Source organism: Stylophora pistillata, chromosome 9, assembly GCF_964205215.1.
Source record: "Stylophora pistillata chromosome 9, jaStyPist1.2, whole genome shotgun sequence".
NCBI lineage: Eukaryota > Metazoa > Cnidaria > Anthozoa > Scleractinia > Pocilloporidae > Stylophora > Stylophora pistillata.
In genome coordinates, this window is record NC_142527.1 from 23,628,397 (window position 1) to 23,647,483 (window position 19,087).

At 39.3% G+C, this 19,087-nt stretch overlaps 1 protein-coding gene, 1 long non-coding RNA gene and 1 pseudogene across 6 annotated transcripts; all 3 read right to left on the reverse strand.

The window, feature by feature from the left end:
* Positions 1–3,411: 3,411 nt before the first annotated feature.
* On the reverse strand, positions 3,412–8,426 carry LOC148723885 (uncharacterized). 5 transcript variants are annotated; one of them, XR_015991755.1, is made up of 5 exons: positions 7,755–8,426; positions 7,043–7,170; positions 6,679–6,755; positions 6,278–6,398; positions 4,089–4,199 (listed from the first exon to the last, which is right to left on the reverse strand). It is a non-coding gene; the product is annotated as an uncharacterized LOC148723885 (long non-coding RNA). The 5 variants fall into 5 exon arrangements; XR_015991752.1 differs by lacking the exons at positions 4,089–4,199; positions 6,679–6,755 and adding an exon at positions 3,412–3,836; XR_015991754.1 differs by having other exon boundaries at positions 4,089–6,398.
* A 343-nt stretch (positions 8,427–8,769) lies between these two features.
* LOC148723886 (beta-1 adrenergic receptor-like) lies at positions 8,770–10,239 on the reverse strand (annotated as a pseudogene).
* A 3,169-nt stretch (positions 10,240–13,408) lies between these two features.
* Positions 13,409–15,784, reverse strand: LOC111338995 (histamine H2 receptor-like). Its single transcript, XM_022945570.2, has 2 exons — positions 14,729–15,784; positions 13,409–13,831 (listed from the first exon to the last, which is right to left on the reverse strand). The coding sequence occupies exons 1-2, from the start codon at positions 15,698–15,700 to the stop codon at positions 13,622–13,624; spliced, it is 1,182 nt and encodes a 393-aa protein (XP_022801305.2). The 5' UTR covers positions 15,701–15,784; the 3' UTR covers positions 13,409–13,621.
* Between the last annotated feature and the right edge of the window lie 3,303 nt (positions 15,785–19,087).

Genomic DNA, 19,087 nt, shown 5'->3' on the forward strand with positions numbered 1-19,087 from the left:
TCTGTTTGCAAAATCCGTATTGTTTTATTCAAATTCCTCATATCTTTGATTACATATACGAAACTCATGCCTTGTTATTATATAGTTGAAAAGGGAAAAGTTTAAAGTCATATCATTACTTTTAATTTGTTTTAAATTTTAATGCGAAGAACTCATCGACATAGCCGACGGTAACTCTAAAGTATCTACCACGGTTTACCAGACTAACTAGTTATAAGGCCTTGAAGAAAATTTCTTCTATCGAGTTGTATTCAGCCTCCACAGTCACTTCAATTACAGGTCTCCTTTTTCATTGAATCGCCATGAATGCTGGCTGTTGAAAGTACAAAAAGCAAGGAAGCATCGATCCTTCTTTCGTTGTGGTTCTCCTTGTCTGGTTTAGCAGCTGTAACAGGAAACGCAGTTGTGTTGTGGTTGTTCGACAGAAATGAGTCTTTTCTCATAATTTCTAACCGATTCTTAGCCTCGCTGTCCGTAGCACACCTGTTAGTTGGACTTGTTATAGACCCTATCTGGATCACCTTTAGTTGTTTGATTCAGTCGTCGAATGTGACCCAAACCGCCTAGAATAAGCTTATGGAACGCTTAGCCTGTGCTGCGTTTCCGTGGATCGCTTTCTAGCGATTTGATATTCATTCCGTTATCAGGACATTTAACCAAGACTGAGAACTTGTCACAGCCTTATTGCAGTGGTTTGGCTGACGTTATTGTTGACCGTGACAGGAAGAAATTAACTGTTAGCCATGAAAGTCATCATTCCTTTTATACCCTCTAACTATGATCGTGTGTTCGAGTGGCATTGTTTCTCGGCAGAAGTAGAATTGGAAGATTTCTTTGTGTGTGTTAGTTTCCTCGTATCACCTCAGTGTTTTGGGTAATTATTTTCGAGTAGTTTTTATTTTAAACCGCTTTTAACCCTTACAAAGTATCGGGCTGCCACCATATTCGAGATCCAGGGATCCCCCCGGAACTGCGCTATTTCCTCAGCAAAAGAGGAAAATGAAATGTGTAATAATGAAAATGAATATTTGACTTATACCAGCTGACTTCAATGGTCCCTTGTTCTCATCCAAGGTAGCTGGTACATACTGTGAGAAGGGAAAGAGGAAGGATAATTTAAGTGCGAAGGTTCGGTCGTTTTTCTTTATTTCGTCTATATATTAAAATCTTGGTTAATAGAGCTTTGTATAAATAAACGCTTTCATTAACGTCTTTACCTAACCCTAAAGTTAATTTCGTGTTCATTGTTTGCATGCAGCTGTTTATGTTAGCTTTCTATCATTTCAAATGTCTGCTTCGCTGAGCGGAGTTCACCCTTTTCACTCCTGTGAATTTCCCCTTACAATACCGTGTACGATATCAAGCGGACAAGTGATGAGAATAAAGAAAGATATCAATTGGGGGTTTATCAGTTGATCCTACGACAAATTTTGCAAATATTAATGAATAAAGGCTGATAGTTTCGAAAGATATGCAAATATTAATTATCATCTTATTAATATTAATTATCATCTTATGAATTGTGAATTGTGAATTATGAATTGTGTGGCAGACAGGAAGGAGAATTTTTTAAGAGATCTTCGGGGATAAAAGGCTAAGACTCATAACGAGCCTCACGCCGTTAGCAACCAAAAAAAGTCTAGGTATCCAGCAGAGAATCCGTACTTTTAGTCCGCATTCTCTGCTGGATACCAGTGGCTTGCTTGGGTAAAATTTTTGATCGTATTTCGCTCCTAATCTGATAGAGGCGTCAACTTTTACACAATCATGTCATCATCCTATGGCGTGAAAAGGTAATTAAAGAAGCCGTATCCGAAAAAAGTGTACATGGCCGGCGCTTAAAAATAGTGACAAGACAAAGCGCTCGCCCGGAGTGTGTTGCGGCAGTTACAGTCACGTCGAAGAAACATTTCTTAGTCAATGCTTGCGGATTTAGTTAACTTCATTAATACTGACATAGGCTGCGACGCTTATTTACTACGACATTTAACTGGCGGCCTGAGTGTTTTGTTTTCTAATCAATTTTACCAGATTTTTGTTTTCGGATCGGAAACAAAGTAAATTCCAGAACCGACGACTTTTTTTCCGCTGTGTTCGGAATCTTTGACAGCTGACGCTTGGTGCTGTAATTTTTGAGCATCCGGTTACCAGTTATTGGGAACATAGTTAATCGATTAACTATGTTGGGAATAAACTCGGCGTATTACAACCTATAATTTCTTTTGCTGTTTAGCGCAGAGTCCACAATACATGGCGGCTTTTTCTCACTGGTATTTTATGTCGCATTTATAGTTTACACACTGTTCCAGTTTTTTTAAACGATATTCATGCAGTACACATAAGATTCTTTGTCACTGGCCTTCATATGACCTATATTGGTGCCGGAATCCTCTCGATAGTTGCGAGAGATTACAGACATTATAGGTACGATGTGATTAACGCACTGGTGTTGAAAATCTCTTTGCGCCACCTCCTCCGCAACGATGATTAAAATCGTGAATAAACAGAGACCGGGGGTAATAATAATTGTTTTCAAATCAAGATAGATGTTGAACAAGCTGACAAAGCTTTTAAACAGACAAAGACCAACTTTCGTTTAATGACACGTTACGAACAAGTTTAAACTCCCTTGAACTTTAACAGGGTTCGTACTGTCTTGCAAGTCTGTTAATTTCAGGGCAAGTCCCCCAATGAATTTAACCAATCCTTAGAAAGTCCTTGAATTTTTATATTCTAAAAGCTTCTTGAGAGGGGTGGGACGTTGACTTTTTCCGAAAAACCAACTTTAAATACTGAGTCAAGCGCTGTGCGTTAGAGTGGTTTGGAAATTAACATAGAGCGCGGTAGATCCAGTAATGCGTTATTGACCAAGCAGGAAAACTCAAACCTGAGCCAAGCGATAAGAGCCAAGCGAGAGCTTGCCTGCAGGTTACACAAAGACAAAATGGCTGCAACGCTGGCCACCGCAGAAAACGAAAAATAAGCAAGGGTTAATAGCCAATCAGCTCACAGAATTCGCTGCATCTTGCACCGCTTACGAAGCCAGCCATATAAAAAGGAAAGATAATACATCGGCGTAATATAACTCTTAAAGCAAGAATCTCTCCCAACATATTCATCTAAGGTAGTAAAAGTTTAAAATGTTATGAAAGCTGAAAAAGAAAGGGTTCCGGTGTCGCGCTTATTCAGAGTTACAAGTTTGAATGGCCAAGGGGTGGGCACTTATTCAAGGAAATACGGTATATCGATCACTTGAGGCTGTGCGCGTTACTTCGTGTTGTTTCATACTTTATATTATCTCATATTACCCAGTTTGTCAGGAAATCAATCGTCGTCGTGTGTTTACGCCCTACAAAAACGTCGCATCAGAGAGTTCACGATCTAGCTTCGCAAAGAAATGTACCAGCAGTGTTTTGCCTTGTGTTATTTATTGAGTTTTTTTGGCAGCATTTTTTGTTTTGATGTTCTCTTCCCGTCGCGGTTTGCAGGGCGACTTTTAACAGTAAATGAAGCTGTTTTTCAAATTTTTGTCTCAAACGACTATTTATTCCTGTCGCTCTGCTGTAGATATAGGTGAAGAGCTCAAATAACAGAAAAGTTTGCGTCACAAGAATTTCTTCACATTATATATGCCAGAAAACCTCAGGCATTACTCTGAATGCCAGAACTTCAGCCTGGGTGAACCAGAAAGGATAGACAATACTTCCCTATATTAACCATCAATGAAAAGCTAAGTAAGTCAAATATCTCAGAGGCGCTCAGGCATTAAACTGAATGCCAGGACTTCAGCCTGGGTGAACCAGTAAGGCCGATAGACAACACTTCCCTAGATTAACCTGTGAATGTCAAAGAAAAAAAGAATGAAAGGTATCCCAGAAGCACTAAGGGATTACTGTGACTAGCAGAACTTCCGTTCAGCCTGGGTGAACCAGAAAAGATAAACAACACTTCCCTGTATTGACCATGAATGAAAAACTTAAAGTATGTTGTATATCCCAGAAGCGCTCAGGCATTACACTGAATGCCAGGACTTCAGCCTGGGTGAACCAGAAAGGATAGACAATACTTCCCTATATTAACCATCAATGAAAAGCTAAGTAAGTCAAATATCTCAGAGGCGCTCAGGCATTAAACTGAATGCCAGGACTTCAGCCTGGGTGAACCAGTAAGGCCGATAGACAACACTTCCCTTGATTAACCTGTGAATGTCAAAGAAAATAAGAATGTTAGGTCTCCCACAAGCACTAAGGGATTACTGTGAATAGCAGAACTTCCATTCAGCCTGGGTGAACCAGAAAAGATAAACAACACTTCCCCGTATTGACCATGAATGAAAAAACTTAAAGTATGTTGTATATCCCAGAAGCGCTCAGACATTACGCTGAATGCCAGAACTTCAGCCTGGGTGAACCAGAAAGGATACACAACACTTCCCTATATTGACCATGAATGAAAAGCTAAGTATGTTGTATATCCCAGAAGCGCTCAGGCATTACACTGAATGCCAGGACTTCAATATGGGTGGACCAGAAAGGATAGACAACACTTCCCTATATTGACAATGAATGAAAAGCTAAGTATGTTATATATCCCAGAGGCGCTCAGGCATTATTCTGAATGCCAGGACTTCAGCCTGGGTGAACCAGAAAGGATAGACAACACTTCCCTATATTGACCATGAATAAAAAGCTCAGTATGTTGTATATCCCAGAAGTGCTCAGGCATTACACTGAATGCCAGGACTTCAGCCTGGGTGAACAAGAAAGGATAGACAACACTTCCCTATATTGACCATGAATGAAAAGCTATGTGAAACTTTGTTATATATCCCAGAAGTGCTCAGGCATTACAGTCAATGCCAGGACTTCAGCCTGGGTGAACCAGAAAGGATAGACAACACTTCCCTATATTGACCATGAATGAAAAGCTATTTAAGTTATATATCCCAGAAGTGCTCAGGCATTACACTGAATGCCAGGACTTCAGCCTGGGTGAACCAGAAAGGACACACAACACTTCCCTATATTGACCATGAATGAAAAGCTATGTATGTTGTATATCCCAGAAGCGCTCAGGCATTACACTGAATGCCAGGACTTCAGCCTGGGTGGACCAGAAAGGATAGACAACACTTCCCTATATTGACAATGAATGAAAAGCTAAGTATGTTATATATCCCAGAAGCGCTCAGGCATTACTCTGAATGCCAGGACTTCAGCCTGGGTGAACCAGAAAGGATAGACAACACTTCCCTATATTGACCATGAATAAAAAGCTCAGTATGTTGTATATCCCAGAAGTGCTCAGGCATTACACTGAATGCCAGGACTTCAGCCTGGGTGAACCAGAAAGGATAGACAACACTTCCCTATATTGACCATGAATGAAAAGCTATGTGAAACTTTGTTATATATCCCAGAAGTGCTCAGGCATTACAGTCAATGCCAGGACTTCAGCCTGGGTGAACCAGAAAGGATAGACAACACTTCCCTATATTGACCATGAATGAAAAGCTATGTAAGTTATATATCCCAGAAGTGCTCAGGCATTACACTGAATGCCAGGACTTCAGCCTGGGTGGACCAGAAAGGATACACAACACTTCCCTATATTGACCATGAATGAAAAGCTATGTAAGTTATATATCCCAGAAGCGCTCAGGCATTACACTGAATGCCAGGACTTCAGCCTGGGTGGACCAGAAAGGATACATAACACTTCCCTATATTGACCATGAATGAAAAGCTATGTATGTTATATATCCCAGAAGCGCTCAGGCATTACACTGAATGCAAGGACTTCAGCCTGGGTGAACCAGAAAGGATAGACAACACTTCCCAATATTGACCGTGAATGAAAAGCTAAGTATGTTATAAATCCCAGAAGTGCTCTGGTATTACTCTGAATGCCTGGACTTCAGCCTGTGTGAACCAGAAAGGATAGACAACACTTCCCTATATTGACCATGAATGAAAAGCTAGGTATGTTATATATCCCAGAATTGCTCAGGCATTACTCTGAATGAAGGACTTCAGCCTGGGTGAACCAGAAAGGAAAGACATAATTTCCCTCTATTAACAGTGAATGAAAAACTAAGTTTGTTATATCCCAGAAGCTCTCAGGCATTATGCCGAATGCCATATAAATCTTAGAAATATGACAAATAAATATATATCTCAGAAGTGACCAGGCAACACTAAACAAAATAATATTGTTACAGGATAAGACTTCAAGAAAATAGATTTTTTTAAATGATACAATGTTGACTATGCCTTACTTCAATGGGTGCACAGAATTTAAAAATTAAAATGTCATACACTGCAGGCAGAGCACATAAATTAACATCACATGGCTCCTCTTCAAGGAGAAAGAGCAAGTCATCTCTTAACCCCTTCCACCTGAAACAGACAGAAAAAAAAACAGTGAATAAAGTTTCCACCTTTATAATCCAAGCTTACCATATTTTTGCTGGTAACTGGGTAAAAGTGAAGACCAGCTCCCCTAAAAGTCTGTCGGCCAACTGTCGGCCAACTGTCGGCCGGCAGTATGCCAACTGTCCATCAAACTTAATATCCCAAGTGAGATTTAAAGACATGTATTCCAATAGAAAGTGAAATACCATACTGCAAGCTGGAACTTTTTATGCATGTCAATGCAGAAATGCAGAGTTGTACCTACCCCCCAATATTTGCTTTGCTCTTTAGGAAACACTCAGCAAAGGCTTCCCCAAAAGGAACATCAGGAGAGGCACATTCCTACAAATAAATTGCATGTATCACTCAATAATGAATTAACTGAGCTAAAGTCATATAATGTTCACTACTAATGGTAGATATATAATCACTGTTCACCACAGATAAAATATGTTCACTTTTATGGACACCTTTCGTCTGCCTTTCTGTAAAGTCAAGAAAGCCAAGAAAGCTCTCACTAATTGATTATAAATAAATTGCATAACAAATACCAGTAGGCTGAATATGTTTTGTGTTATTGTATAATTCCACTATGATGCATGTCATTTAGCATTGCAGGTATAACCTACCTTAATAACTTTTCAGAATACACAGCATTCTGTGTCCAATCCTTGCTTGCAAAGTTCATTGATATATTTTTTGGCATCACCAGCTCTTTGTTTGAGCAGCATTATCAGTGTTTTGTAATCAAGAGTAACTGTCATGAAAAAAGACAAGAAGATAACAAGAAGTTGTTCAAGTTAAAATAGCTACACCAAAGATCTCAAATGTTATACTTTCCCAGATATTTTCTAACACTGCCAAGCATAAAATGGATTCAATAATTACTATCACGTAGCTAGACATATAACATAAAAACATTGCAAAAATAAAAAATAATAAGATAAAAAAAAATATAAAGAGTCAAGATTGGCACACACAAATAACCTGGAAATTTAACTTTAAAGCATCTTCCATTAACTACTATTCCAGTTTTCTCAATGGCATCCCTCTGGCGATTTAAATCTTTTGTCGTAGAAAAATAGAAATGAAATAAATTATAATACTGTCAAGACCCTATCAAGGAAACAAACCCGAAATTTCTCCTAAAGTAGCCATAAAAAGTGATCATAGCTAGAAGACTTAGAGGCTCAGCGTAAAATCAAACTCAGCCAATTATGTGATTTTCCTGCCAAGCAGAGATGAGTTCTGATACACCGTGAAACCAGCATTCACAACAAAACATAAGACAGCAAACTCACTTTTTCCAATCTTAATAAAAATATAAACGTTATGACTTACCCCGGTTCGTCTTAGCTTGAAAATGCTAAGTAACGTTTGCCAAGCTTTTCCTGATCCAGGATCAAGAATTTATTTTATCGATCAACCAAAGATATCTCACCACTTCTCCTTCTTCGAATTTCTGCCGGAAGATGGTAGAAACAACTCCAAATAGAGAGGCGATGGCCACTTTGTTGTTCTGAACATATCGGTCATCCAAGCTTCCGCCATTTTTTAAAGCTGGACCGTACAAAACGCTTGGAAAATGTGCCACCAACAGGCTACTTCAAAAAACTTGCTGACTCTTATGCCACATTTCTTGAAATTTAAGATAAACCATTCCCTTGACTCATCTGGTGGAGAATGAAGCAATTCAACCCTTCGAAGTTTCAAGGGATCCATAACTGCACTCGACCGCGGGAAACTAAATATTCCCGCTTTTGCTTACGCATATTAATATGAAATCCAATCTCCAAATGTCAATAGGCCGATCCAGCCCCTAATAAAAAAAAGGCTTCATTGTACCCAGCAGGAACAGAGATTGTACAAATTCAAGCAACTACTCAGATTACTGCGAGCAATTATCGAAAAAGGCTGTCAAGGCGATGATGGAAACTTATCCGGTTTATGACGTCACTCCATAGCAACCAGCCTTTTCGAATATTTGAACTTCCGTTTACCTGTGGCTCGTGATGGGGGATGGATTGTGTGCCATTACAGATCAACCAGAGCTGCATTTCCACTAGTTACAGCCACTAGACCAGACTTGGTGATTCCCAGGGACTGAAAGATAGATGTGGTTTGCTTAATCATTCTTGCGAGTCGAACAACCGGTAGCAATGTTACATGCTTTGAGTGAAAGGATTAATCTCAAAATAACTGATTTCCGAGAGGCCGACTTCTGCTGACACTTTTAACCTAAGAGGACTTGGAAATAATTGGTGAACTTAACCAATTTTTTTCGCAGACGTTTCTGACTAAGAATTTGAATTGAAATGATCTCCATAGCCTAGAATTAATGCAAGTAAACGATATTCTGCATATTTTTCAGTTATCTCGTACATTTATCCTGTATATTTTACTCTTACAATGGGAATATTTCCCTTGAGCATTTTATAGAGAAAGAATTATTCTAAATCATTCCTCTTTCAACATTATTAAGGCCCAAGGAGTCCTAGATTTATAACAGAAAAATAGAGAAATTAAAGTTTCAGTCCGTTTCAATATTACTTGTTGATGGGAGCAGTCTTGATTTGATTGAGATGTTTTCAGAGGTCTGTCTCTTTAATCACTATATCTCCAGATCTCATACAATTTCGTACCAACATTGCAAGTGTCGACCTGAGTTAAGTCCAGTTTGTTTACTCCGTGAGTCCACAGGGCAACCAACGGAAGGTAAGGCGAAAGGCTTGGCGAAACTCTTCATTTCGAAAGTAATATATAAACGGATTGATTGCTGATGAAGTAAAGGCAATTACATCAACCCAAGGCCAAATAAAAATCATCAATGAACGCATTTTTTCCTTGTTATTTACGATAGCATAATAAATATCAAATACCATTACAACCAAACTGGGCATCCATGTGATGGTGCAAGCACCTAAAACAAAACCGACTGTTTTGATAGCTTTAAAATTTTTCAATGTACGAACTTTGATATTTTCGTTGTAATTTCGAGAATTTTCATCCACCAAAATTCTCGTCAATTGCTCTTTTGCTGTTCTGAAAATACATATGTATGAAAATGAGACTACCAGTAATGGAAAAACAAACGTTATCAATGTTAAAGAAAACCACAGTATTGCACTATTATTGTCTCCCGCGTTGTTTACCGACAACTTCGAGAAAGGAAGACCCAATGAAAACAACCATACCAAAATTATCACTATGTAACATCTTTTCTTGGTTACAATGTTCTGATAACGGAAAGGAAACCGAATCGCAAGAAACCTGTCGACAGAAACACAGCAAATGTTGAAAGTAGTAGCGGCAGCTGTGTGAATCCACAAAATTAAATGTTAATTCGTGCAAAACGTTAGGAGACAGTGGCTGAATCCAACATCTGATGACGATCCACACAGGGTCTATCACAAGCCCAACCAAACAGTCTGCTACGGACAACGAGGCCAAGAAACGGTTGGAAATTGTTCGCAGAGACTCGTTTTTGTAGAACAACCACAACACAATTGCATTTCCAGTTACGGCTGCAAAACTGCTCAAGGAGAGCCACAGTGATAAAAGGATGGACGTTGCACTGCTGAGAAGTTCATCCGGGTGGCTTTCATTCATGTTAATATAGTGAACAGCTACAACAAAAGATAGAAATTAAGCTTGGTAAAAACTTGAAATTTTTCTTGTTCTCTCTACAAACCAAACCAAATGAAACTAAAATGTATTTGCGTTCATCATCTTATTCTTTTTATGCAGATAGAATTGTTATTGACAGGCACGTCGTATTGATTGAAGTCTGAAATTTTAAAGTTTCAAAAACGGTAGAAGGGATGGATACAACAACAAATCTCTGAAAAATATATCGAATTCCTTAATTGCATCTTAATCTTCTTTTACCTTCCATCAACGATAAAAAATAAACTCACTGTTAATCTTATTTAGCATATTAAATTCAAAGGCCTAAAATTCCTGATAGTTGACAGCAAAGGTTTCTCTGAGATGCAGCTGTGGATACTAGCAATAAACATTTTTTAGGATAAATAACTCCCAACTCAGCAACGAATCAGGTTTAGCTAGTAGCATTTAAATAAAGCTAATTACAACATATTACGTCTCTTTAAACTGTCATTCCTAATGGCGAAGGCCTTCTGGCCCTTAAACATTTTTTTTATCAACGTACTGATAAGGAACCTAAATCTGAAACACTACTACGCTTAGCCGAACTAGTGCTCACACTCAATTGTTTTTCATTCGGAAACAACTTCTTCAAACAAACCAGTGGTGTAGCCATGGGCACCAAAATGGGACCTAGCTATGCCAATCTTTTTGTAGGTTTTATCGAACATCAATTTTTCAGCCAATACAACGGGTCCAGACCTGAACTCTACGGTCGCTACATCGACGACTATATCGAGCTACCTCCTCTACCAGAGAGGAGCTCACTCAATTCATAACCGCAGTCAATTCTTTTCACCCGGCTCTGAAATATACCTGGGAAATTTCTGACAATTCTTTATCCTTTTTAGACATCAAAGTTTCAATTGAAGGTAACGGTTTATGCACTAGTGTGTATTACAAACCTACAGACTCGCATAATTACTTGTTATATCCGTCTTCGCATCCATCTCACGTTAAGAATTCCATTCCTTTTTCTCAGTTTCTAAGACTTTGTCGTTTATGTAGTGATGACTCTGATTTCCACCACAAATCAGAGTCAATGTGCCAGTTTTTCGATAAACGTGGTTACCCTGTTTCTGTCGTTCAAGCGGGTTACCACCTCCCCCAACTTATTGATCGACATTCAGCACTACAAACGTCGCATAAGGAAGATTCCGACCGCATTCCATTCACTCTCACATTTCATCCTCACAACCACTCAGTTAAATCCATCATTCTTAAAAACTTTAAATTACTTCAAAACGATCCAGAGACAAGCACTATCTTTTCGCAGCCTCCGCTCATTTCATTCAAACGCGACAAAAACATAGGCAACTTTTTGGTCAGAAGTTCTTTTCAGACTAATGACCAACCAGGCACTTTTAAATGCGCTCGTACACGATGCAAAACGTGTCCTCTTATTCACAACACTGATAAAATATCGGGACCTAACCGATCCATTAAGATCAGCGATCACTTCACGTGCACCTCCGCCAATGTAATTTATTGCATAACTTGCACTTATTGTAAAAAGATATACATCGGCGAAACAGGCAGAAGACTAGGTGACCGATTCCAAGAACACCTTCGAGAGGTGGAAAGGGAATGACAAGGACACATCGAAACCAGTCGCTAGACATTTTAATTTACCTAATCATTCTAAGCAACATATGACAATCTGCGGTCTTTCCCTACACTTAGGTGGTACGGAAAGCCGTAAAAATCCTGAAAAAAAGCTCATCTTTCAAACCGGCAGTCTAAATCCCACAGGGATCAACGAACGCTTTTCATTCCACTAATTTATTCTTGTTTTTCTCGTTGCCATGTTCCCACCAATAACGTAGCTCCATTTTCTGCCTTTAAAAGTACACACAACCCACAATTCCACTATTCGCTCCGACGAAGGGCTAACGCTCGAAACGTCAGCTTTTGTAATCGTTACGGTGGCCAATTTACCATTTCAACTTCGTTGATATATCCAAAATATTTAATTACAACATTGACTGAACAGCTGCTTGATAACGAGTTCCCGATAGGAAAAGTTAATCCTTCACAGAATTATTTCTCCCTTCTTAGATGGAGCTGCCCTCAGCTCCCAAAAAGAGAATATCAAAAGATTTAAAGTATATTTGATATAAAGCTAAATGTATGCAAAATTGAATGAAAAAAATCTCGTACAGTCCGAATGAAATGATTCTCCGCTTTTTCGCTATCGCTGCGAGAGCTTACTAAATTTGTTTTAACTTACTAAATTTGTTTTTTAGCGAAAGCGGCGTTGCCGAGTGGTTAGGATGCTGGACTTGTAATCCGGTGTCCCGGGTTCAAGTCCTCCACCCTGCCACTCACTGGATTTGTTCTCGGTTGCCCCGAGTTCAACTCCTCGGCTGCGCCCTGTAAATAGCCCACTTGTCTGCCTCCTGCCAGTGGGGATTTTTAAGCTCTTAGTTAGTCTACATCGTGGCTGGAAAGCCCCTAAGGGGGAGCTTCAATTAACGTATATTTTATTATTATTATTATTATTATTATTATTATGTTTTAACGAAAAATTTTAAAGATCAAAACGGCCAGGATTCAATGATTTTTTCCACTGCCAAAACGGTAAAACTTGTAACCAAAGGTCATGTTAGAATTTTGAAGGTCACCCGGCGGCTTTTTTTCTCAAATTCAAGTAAAGACGTTTTAAGTGAAGCTTCAAAAAAAACGTAACATTGAATAGTGTTATTTCGCACTTATGGCTTTAACTTTTTTGACCAAGATTAAATTGACTGGCATTTGTTTTACAATTTTTCACTTCATAGGAAAGCGTTTGCTTCCTGCCAAAAATAAGAATCAGCTTAGTCTAGTAAACTTGGGTGAATTATTTTCAACATAAGGTGACCCGTTATAGGAGTTGACAACTGGAACTAAGTTAAATAATCGCAACACTAGGAATGCAATATCCGGAGTTCAAAGTTTGATAATGTTGAATAACCATGGAGTGAAGAAGTGTTTGTTTCTGATTGGTCGAGAGGGCCCAGAAGGTCGCTTCATAGATCTTGATGCTTTTTATTGACAGCCACGTCTCATGATTAACGTGATGGAAAGAACAACCCCTCTCTGTAATATTTCTCAAAGCCTGACAAAAATTGACAACAAAGTTTACCCTGTGATCCTGGGGCGTCTATGATAGGAAGTATATTTGAAGCCTCTTAAATCCGGGTACTTAAATAACCAAAGGCTCCTGGTAAACAATTAAATGGGGTTTCATTATAACCACAAAAGTGACCACATTTATGGCTTACCTGGCAAGGACTTGATTCCTAGCGAGTAAAATGGAGAAGATGACGATGAAGCTCTGAAGCCAAGTGTGACAGTTGAAACATAATGTGTTTAATCAAAGTGAAAATTACTCTTTTAACAGTTCATCATTTGGATATGTCATAGTTTTACAACTGATTCATCAAGAAACTCAATTTTCTGGCTAATTTTGCTCCTTCCCACTCTTCTCGTGTCTGTGTGAACCGCTTGTTCCTGGCAAAGTGTGGCTGGCACATAATGGAGAGGGAAGGTGGATCGACAGTTCAGTACCAAGGTTCCGTCTTTCTTCTTATTTCACGCCAGCCAATCAGGCTGGCTTCTCTCGTGTTGGGCTTGTTCTCTCTTTCGTCGAAACTGCTAACTTTTTTTAACGGGTCAAGCAATATTGGTATCAACGTCTGATGCCTTGAGCCAAAGGAGTGATAAGAGTTTCGTCCAAGGAGTTCCCCGAGCTGATTTCTGGAAACCCAGTTCTGTTGAAAAATTATTTTTTTAACGGATCATTCGGAAAAAATAACGAATTCTACTGACTCGTCTGGAAAACATTTGAAGAGGCGTTTGAACCCTATGTGATCTCCACTGTAAGAGTTATTCAGTTTACGCTGTGTTACGATACCTTATATATTTGACATCTTACAAAGGACAAACTCAGATTTATTTAAATGAATTTGAATCTATAAAAATCATATATGTGTACTGCGGTTTCATGAAATGTATGAAAGCGATCCTCGCATCAATGAACCCTCGTTATGTAGAAGTGGAAATGAGGCCTGAAAAAAATTCAGGCCCGTACTGGATTTGAACCCATGACCTCTGCAATACCGGTGCAGTGTGCTACCAACCTAGCTAACGAGCCAACTGGGAGTTGGTCATGATGTTGGTAAAGAACTGCACCGGTATCGAAGAGGTCATGGGTTAAAATCCCTTGCTCTTGCTCCATTTCAACGTTATGGATAGAGCGCTGGACTGTTGTTTGGGAGGTCGAGGGTTCGAGCCCCGGCCGGACCAACACTCAGGGTCTTAAAATAATTGAGAAGAATTTGCTACCTTTCTATAACATCAAGAAATGGTTAGATATTCTAGTCTTCTCGAATAGGGACGAATAAATGGAGGTCCCGTCTCCTGCAGGGTTGGGGTAGGAGACGTTAATTTTCCAACACAAGAGATTACTGTGTGATGGATGTCCTCCCCTGGGGTGGGATGGGTGGGATATTGGGCGCACTTAATTTGGAGCCTCGCTCTGTTGTGCGACGCTCACCACACTCTGGTGAAAGTGATTAAATAGAAGGCAAAGTCTTGCTTCGATTGTGGTTTCCACAAAGTTCTGTTTCTTAAATTGCTATATCTCTGCATCTCAAGTCATTTCTTACCATAAGTTGCCGATCTGGTTCAAGTCCGGTTTCTGGTAGGCTTTCCTTTGTGGTTCCACAGGGAAACCAACGAAAGTAGCGGCGAAATGTTTGATAAAACCCTTCATTTCGAAAGCAATATATAAAAGGATTGACAATTGAAGAGGTAAAAGCAAGTGTCTCAACCCAAGGCCATACAACACGAACCGATGTAAATATTTTACCCCTGTTATCTACTATGGCATAATAACAGTCAAATACCATTAGAACTAAACTAGGCATCCATGTGATTATGCAAGCACCCAAAACAAAACCGACTGTTTTTAAAGCTTTAAAATTTTGCATTGTACGAACTTTGATATTTTCGTCGTAGTTTCGTGGATTTTCCTCTACTAATATTCTTTTAAATTGTTCTTTTGCTAATTTGAAAATATAAATGTACGAAATTGAGACTATCAATAAAGGAAAAACAAACGTAATAAAAGTTAAAGAAAACCACATTATTAAAAAGTTTTGTTGCAACTTATGTAACGACAACGTTAACGTCGGGAAAGGAAGACCCAATGAAAATAACCATACCAAAATAATCAGTGTGTAACACCTTTTCTTGGTTACAATCTCCTGATAACGGAAAGGAAACCGAATCGCGATAAACCGGTCGACGGAAACACAGCAAATGTTGAAAGTAGTGGCGGTGGTTGTGTGAACCCATAACAGTAAAATAAAGTAGTCCAAAACTGTGTGAATTGGCGGCTGAATAAAACATCTGATGACGATCCATACAGGGTCTATCACAAGTCCAACCAAAAAGTCTGCTATTGACAAGGAGACTAAAAATCGGTTAGAAACTGTTCGTAGAGACTTGTTTTTGAAGAACAACCACAACACAACTGCATTTCCAGTTACAGCTACAAAACTGCCCAAGGAAAGCCACAGTGATAGAACGATCGACGCTGTACTATTGAGCCGAGCGTCGGGGTAACTATCATTCATGGTAAGATGCTGAACAGCTATGTAAGAAAGGAAAAATCAAGCTTGAAAATGCTTGTCTTGTCCTCCCTACAAACCAAACAGATGTTGCTGAAACTGAAACAATGTTTTGCATTAATCATCGTATTTTATTTATGCAGATAAGTGTTTTATTGACAGACGCGTCTCGTGGGCAAAGCGACTGACAGAACGAAACGTCACTCTGGAAAATGTTTCGAAATTCTTGTTTACATCTTAATATTTCTTCGCCTCTCCATAGCGGGGACAAAAAAAATGATTGTCACAATTTCTTTCGCATAAATTTAAAACCCTGACAATAATTGACAACGAAGTTTAGATATGATGAATATATGAAGTTCATATATTTGATCTTCATATATTTATCATATCTGATTTATCATCACGGGTTTATTACGAATCAACTTAACAGCCTGCTCCCAGTTGGCTTGTTAGCTCAATTGGTAGAGCGCTGCACTAGTATCGCAGAGGTCAGTGGTTCGAATCCCGTACAGGCCTGATTTTTTTTAGGTCTGATTTTCGCTATTGCATAAATAGCGCTCTCTACTGCGAGGATCGTGCATCATACGTAACAAAGTTTACCTTGCGATCCTACTGTTTCAGTGACAGAAAGTCTACCTGAAACCTCCTAATTCTAGATATCGAAATAATCGACGGCTCCTGATTAACAATTAAATGAGGTTTATCAATAATCACAACAATGGTCGCATTCATGGCTCACCCGGCAAGGACTTGATTCGTAGAGAGAAAAATGAAAAAGATGGCTCTAGAGCTGAGGTCAACTGTGACAACTGAAAAAAATATGTTTTTTAAAAATGGGAAATTACTCCCCACTTGAAATAGTTGCTCATTTGAACATGAACCAGTCTGTCACGATATGTCAATGTGGGTCATCTACAAACTCAATTTCCCGGCTAATTTCACTCGTTCCTATTCCTCTTCTATCGTTATAAACTGCTAAATCCTACCAATTGTGGCTGGCACATAACGAAACATTTCAAGTACAAAGTTTCAATCGATCTTTGTATCTTCACGCCCGGCTCACAGCCGACACAGCCTGGCTTTCTCTCGTGTCGTGCTCTTTCTCTCTTTCGTCGAAACTGCCAAATATTTTGTCGCAGAGGTCATGGGTTCGAATCCCGTACAGGCCTGAATTTTTCTTTCCGGCCTTATTTTCACTACCGCTTAAGTAGTGTTCATTTCTGCCAAGATCACTCTCACACATATTTCTTACGAGTTAAGCAATTAATATTAACATCCATTGAATTCGTGGCCTATCTATGTAAATAAACAACTAAATAAATAAATAAAAACATAAATATGAAATACCAACTGGAGCACGAGACAGGACAACGCCCCATTGATTTCCAGCCTCTATAGAAATAAAAATAAAAAATAAAAAATTTATTATAAAGATAAGTTTTTGTTCTGGAGTTTTGCGGCTTTCCTTGCTGCCTAGATATAGGGAAAGGCTACCATATGCTGCTTGGAATTATTATAAAGATATAACGGTTTGAGAGGGTGTAAGAACTATTAATTGATTAAAAGGGACCACTATTCAAACGAATTCTTCCAGGATGGTCAGGCAGTCTTAGCCATCAGTAAAACATTTACACATTCTCAGTTTTATACTGAAACATCTGTTAGAAGTCGGCCGCATATAAGATATATCACAATTACTTTTGTTGCCAAAGATAGTACAGTTGATTCCTCTAACTTGTTAAGATCAGCCGTGTTATATGTAAGCTCCAGAACAACCAAACTTGAGCTGTACACTGATTTAAGGAGGCTGGATACAGTTTCTTTGGCGCGCGCAGACTGGGTTCTAATTTACCCGGGACTTTTAAAAGTTGCAAAAAAAAAAAAAAAAAAAAAACACAAACAAACAAACATGGCCGCCGCGCTTAGGCCAGAATCATTTTTTCATCTGCCTAGTAGACTATGTTTTACGCCTCTAGGTAGGCTGCCTACACTTTCTTCTAACTTTATTAGTAGTGTGTTTCAAAAACGGAAATCTACAACACTCTCAAGTGACCAAAATACACGTGAAACCGGCAGCAAACACGATCGCGATCGTCGGAGCTATTTTCCCATATCGTGGCTGATTTCCGGAACACTAACTAGGTGCTACCTACATGCAATATCAGCAGCTACGCTTCTCGTGTAAACAAGTCACTGTCAAAACTGTGAATGGTGAGAGAACTTTGCTCAAAGAGAATGTTCCAGTACACTCCTGAGCGAATGTCTTCAATCTTTTACCACTTTCCTTTCCAGCAGTACGCATTGTCACACCGTTTTAATTGGCCATAATTCTTCTGTTTTCGACACTCCTACACTCCTACGATGTGCTGGAAATTCAAATAAAGAAACATTATCGTCGAAGAAAGTGTTTTTCGCCGATAGCCTTACACTCATCAAAACACTCGCTAAAGGTGGTAACGCTCTTCTCAATCCTGACGGAAAACCATGTAAAAGCAATCTCCCTTCTGGGTATGAAGCTGTTTTTTTATGAAGATTTCAACGCACACGATACTTTGGAAGTTGTACGTGCCCTCCACTGTGTCCTCTTTCAATCCCCGTTGTAGCTAACAAGGGCTGACATTGTAAACAACAGCATGTGAAATCCGCCTCCTTCGCTTTCGTAGACATGGACTTTCTTGACGGACGCCACGAACGCATGTAACTTTCGAAGACAAGCTCTATTCACAGGGCGATAACGGGCTCCTCGTTAAAGAAAACATCATTCCGAAAATTGCAGAGAGCGGTCTGTGTTACGATTACTTAAAAGATCTTTGCAACGACGGTGGTAAGGAAGCACTGGTCTCCGTTCTTAGCAAATCGCTAACCACATCGCGTCGATCAGCTCCAGGAGAAACAAAACATCCCGACACTTTGCACAAAATAATCCAGCACTTTGAAGGAAAAAAAAGCAGCAGCCATTTCCAGGCGCAATCCACCCAAAAGGTGAACCTCTCTTAGCAAAATAAAGCTCTTCAGAAGAGCGCGAAGGACGTTCGGCGAAGAAGACGTCCAAAAACCTCGTGGTGTCCGTGGCAAGTGACGTGGCGTGACACAAATGTTGCGCGTGCGCAATTGCCCATCTTGTCGAGTCGAAATTTTTGGAAATTCGATACTTTAGACTTACGTATTTCCGTTTCCGCTCGGTGAATTTTTTTTGTTTTTTGCACGTTAACTTTAAACGATTCTGTGCGTGTTTTACAAAAATTCGAACAAATTCTGTCAGAGGGAAAAAAAGTTAACGATGAATTCTAAAAAAGGCCTCTTTTCCTTAAACTTTGTGACAGAATTTTTTTAAACTTAACAGTCAAGTAGACCAAGACAGTCAAAGGACGCATGCAAATTCTAAAATAA

Bases quoted from the DNA above. Each gene is read 5' to 3' on its own strand.
- LOC111338995 (XM_022945570.2), bottom strand. From the start codon at position 15,700: ATGAATGATAGTTACCCCGACGCTCGGCTCAATAGTACAGCGTCGATC. The intron at 13,832-14,728 runs GTAAGAAATGAC...ATTTTTCAACAG, and splicing joins AACCAGATCGGCAACTTATG to AACTGGGTTTCCAGAAATCA.